General features: G+C 51.4%; 1 protein-coding gene across 1 annotated transcript; it reads right to left on the bottom strand.

Annotated features, from left to right (window-relative positions):
* Window positions 1-902: 902 nt before the first annotated feature.
* LOC125521915 (peroxidase 2) lies at window positions 903-2,134 on the bottom strand. Its single transcript, XM_048686974.2, has one exon. The coding sequence runs from the start codon at window positions 2,027-2,029 to the stop codon at window positions 1,055-1,057; it is 975 nt and encodes a 324-aa protein (XP_048542931.2). The 5' UTR covers window positions 2,030-2,134; the 3' UTR covers window positions 903-1,054.
* Window positions 2,135-2,985: the final 851 nt, after the last annotated feature.

The following is a 2,985-nucleotide window of genomic DNA, read 5'->3' as shown; positions in this document are numbered from 1 at the left end:
TCCCCTCAGGCGGCGGCGAAGCGGGGGAGGAGCGGGGAGGGGCGGCTGGCGGCACGGTTAGGGTTGGAGCGGGGAGGAGTGGGGAGGAACGGGAATTTTCCTGCCTTCTGCTTATAAAGTTTCCCTTCTCTTCCAGCATTCTTGAAATCTGACAATCAAACTATTGTATATGAAGGACAAGTTAAAAGTAGATTCATTCCACCATCAAAACTAGAAAGGTAAACAATTGCATCGAAGGTTAAGTATTGCGAAAGGTACAAATTGTTTTGGCCACCCCTCAATTCAAGAGAGGAGTACCGATTGGATCAAGAAGAAAACCATATTCCTATCTTTTTATCCAACTTGAATGATTAAAGGAAAAGTAGTGACATCCTATTACTTAAAGAAGTTGTTTTGAAGTCAATCAAAGGCTGAATTGCAGTTGCCCTTTCATTCACCTAGAATTTTGGCTTGCTCTTAGGATGGACCACATCAGAGTAATTGGAACTATGTTTCGCATATCATTTTTTCTTAGGCGAGATTGGACAATGACACACCTCCACACGCTCTTCAACGACGCTAAATGCACCATCGGAACGGGGATAGAACGTGGGAGACATTATTCCTACCGAGGGACATGGCCACCGCCACAAAGCCCCAACCAAGACAATGAACCTAACAAGAACGAGAATGGGGTCCCTCCCACTAACGAGGGGCCAAAGTCGAGGACCTCCATGGCCCAAAGGCCATCGGAGAGGGGTGAACCGCCGGCGGCGGACAGCGCGGGGGGGGGGGGGGGGGGGGGGGGCAGTCTTGAGTCTTTTTCTTGTGGAGAAAAGAGAAGCAGATTACATCTCGCTGATTGATTTATACATCTGTTTGATTCGCCAAAAAGGAAAAGGAACTACTGTAGGTAGCACCAATAACCAGCCAAAGAATTTGTATGAGTTGAAACAACAACAAATTACATGCGTGAAATTCGGCCAAAGTCACTCACAATCACAAGTAGGTGACCCCGCCAGTGCAAAAACCAAAGGCCGCAAAACAAAATGGAACGCCATGATGATTCGTTCGTTCAGTGGTTGACGACCCTGCAGTTCCTCCTGATCTCTCCCTGGTAACCGGTCTTCACTTCGATGGTTCCCATCTTGACCATGGCCTTGTTGAACTTGGCCTCCCACTGCCCCGGAATGTTGGCACTGTCGCGCACCATCTGGGCCGTCGCCGGCGTGGCAAGAAGGGCGGCATCCGACGTGAAGAGCACCTTGTGCGCCAGGACGTTCTTGTAGTATTGGTTGTCCAGCGCGTTGGGGGTCACCACGTCCTGGTTCACCGTCGGGTCGTTGGCCGAGCTTGGGCTGGCGGGGCACTGCCTCCTCAGCACGTTGGCGAAGCCGGTGTTGATGTCGGAGGGGACGGCGAGGCGATCGGGGACGAAGGACGAGCAATGGGACACGCCAATGGTGTGGGCGCCGGAAAGCACGACCATGTCCTCCGCGGTGAGGCCCTTGGCGGCGAAGCTGGCGACGAGCTGGTCGAGGTTGAAGACCGGGGGCGGCAGGTTGTCGAGGGCCTCCGTGGAGTTGGAGACGCGCCCGTCGAGGCGGCCGGCCGGCATGTCGATCTTCATCGTCAACCTGGTGAGGAAGTAGGCGGCGTCACGGCCGGCGAAGGCGACGATGTCCGCGCAGGAGACGACACCGGGGCATGCCTTCTCGACGGCGTCCTTGGCGGCGTCGATGACCTCGAAACCGCGGAGGCTGGGGAAGTTGGGCGGGCTCAGCTTCTCCGGCTGCGGGTTGGCGGGCGTGGGGTCGAGGAGGACGGAGGCGTCGCAGCCCTGCACGAAGCAGTCGTGGAAGAACATGCGGATGAGGCCGGCGCCGATGCCGGCGTTCTTGTAGACGAAGCGCTTCACCTCATCCCTCACGATGGCCTCCACGCGAGGGCACGTCTTCTTGTAGTAGCCCACCTGCAGGCCATGGCAGGCCGACGACAAGAGCAATGCGCATGTCAGCGCTACGGAGAGCTTAAGCCAGCCGGCGGCCATTGTCTCCTCAAGCTCTTAACTACTGTAAGTATCAGCCTGTGTACTATCGGTATCGAGAGAGTGTGATCGACCGATGAGAAGGCGATGAGATGTTGCTCGATAGGTATGGCTATTTATACGTGCATCGATCGACGACATCGGATAGCTAGTCTCATCAGATGATTAATCGACGACATTGGGTCGATAATTGACCAGCATGTTCTGCTCTAGCTGGTATGGAACATGGAGGCTGCTGGAGTCTGATTGTGGTAGACGTTCTCTTGTTTGGTTTCGTTCACTGAAATGTCTTGATGAGATATAAGCATGTTGTGGCCAGCGAGGTATGAGTGTATGATTGTACATTAGTATATAGCTTTGATATTGTTGATACCAGTATAATTGGGATTAAGATATATATAAGCTTAACTTCCGTGATACTCCCTCCGTTCGGAATTACTTGTCTTGGATATGGATGTATCTAGAACTAAAATACATCTAGATATATCCATTTCTACGACAAGTAATTCCGAACGGAGGGAGTAATTGTGATGGGTGTTCTTACGTGTTCCGTGTGCCCGAAAGGTCTCATGCACGGCAGTGGGCTGTCTTTTGCCTCTTGCATGCGCATATATTTGGTTTTTTGCTTCATTCGTAAACATGCATGCATGGCAGTGGTTGCCCAATCAAATTCTTGATTTCTCATAGAGTATGCTTCCGCACATGGTGAGTCGGTTGCATGGAAACGCAGTTAGGTGGACTCTTTTAAATTAAAGGAAACTTCAACAACTGCCTATATTGGCCGCTGACTTTTGTAAAACAAACTCAGTCGCGGGCTACAAGTAGATGTGTGGAATCATGAGATCATAATGGAATCTCTAATTGAACCCCTAAATTGTATAACTCCCTATCTCTTCAATACTTAGCTTCTCAAATTTGGAGGGGTTAAACAAATGTAGAGCTATCCGGACACCTAAAAC

This window comes from Triticum urartu, chromosome 7A (assembly GCF_056163025.1).
Source record: "Triticum urartu cultivar PI428250 chromosome 7A, HENAU_Tu73, whole genome shotgun sequence".
NCBI classification, from domain to species: Eukaryota; Viridiplantae; Streptophyta; class Magnoliopsida; order Poales; family Poaceae; genus Triticum; species Triticum urartu.
This window is presented reverse-complemented; position numbering and strand designations above follow the sequence as displayed.

Coding starts and splice junctions, on each gene's coding strand:
- LOC125521915 (XM_048686974.2), bottom strand. CDS start 2,029: ATGGCCGCCGGCTGGCTTAAGCTCTCCGTAGCGCTGACATGCGCATTG.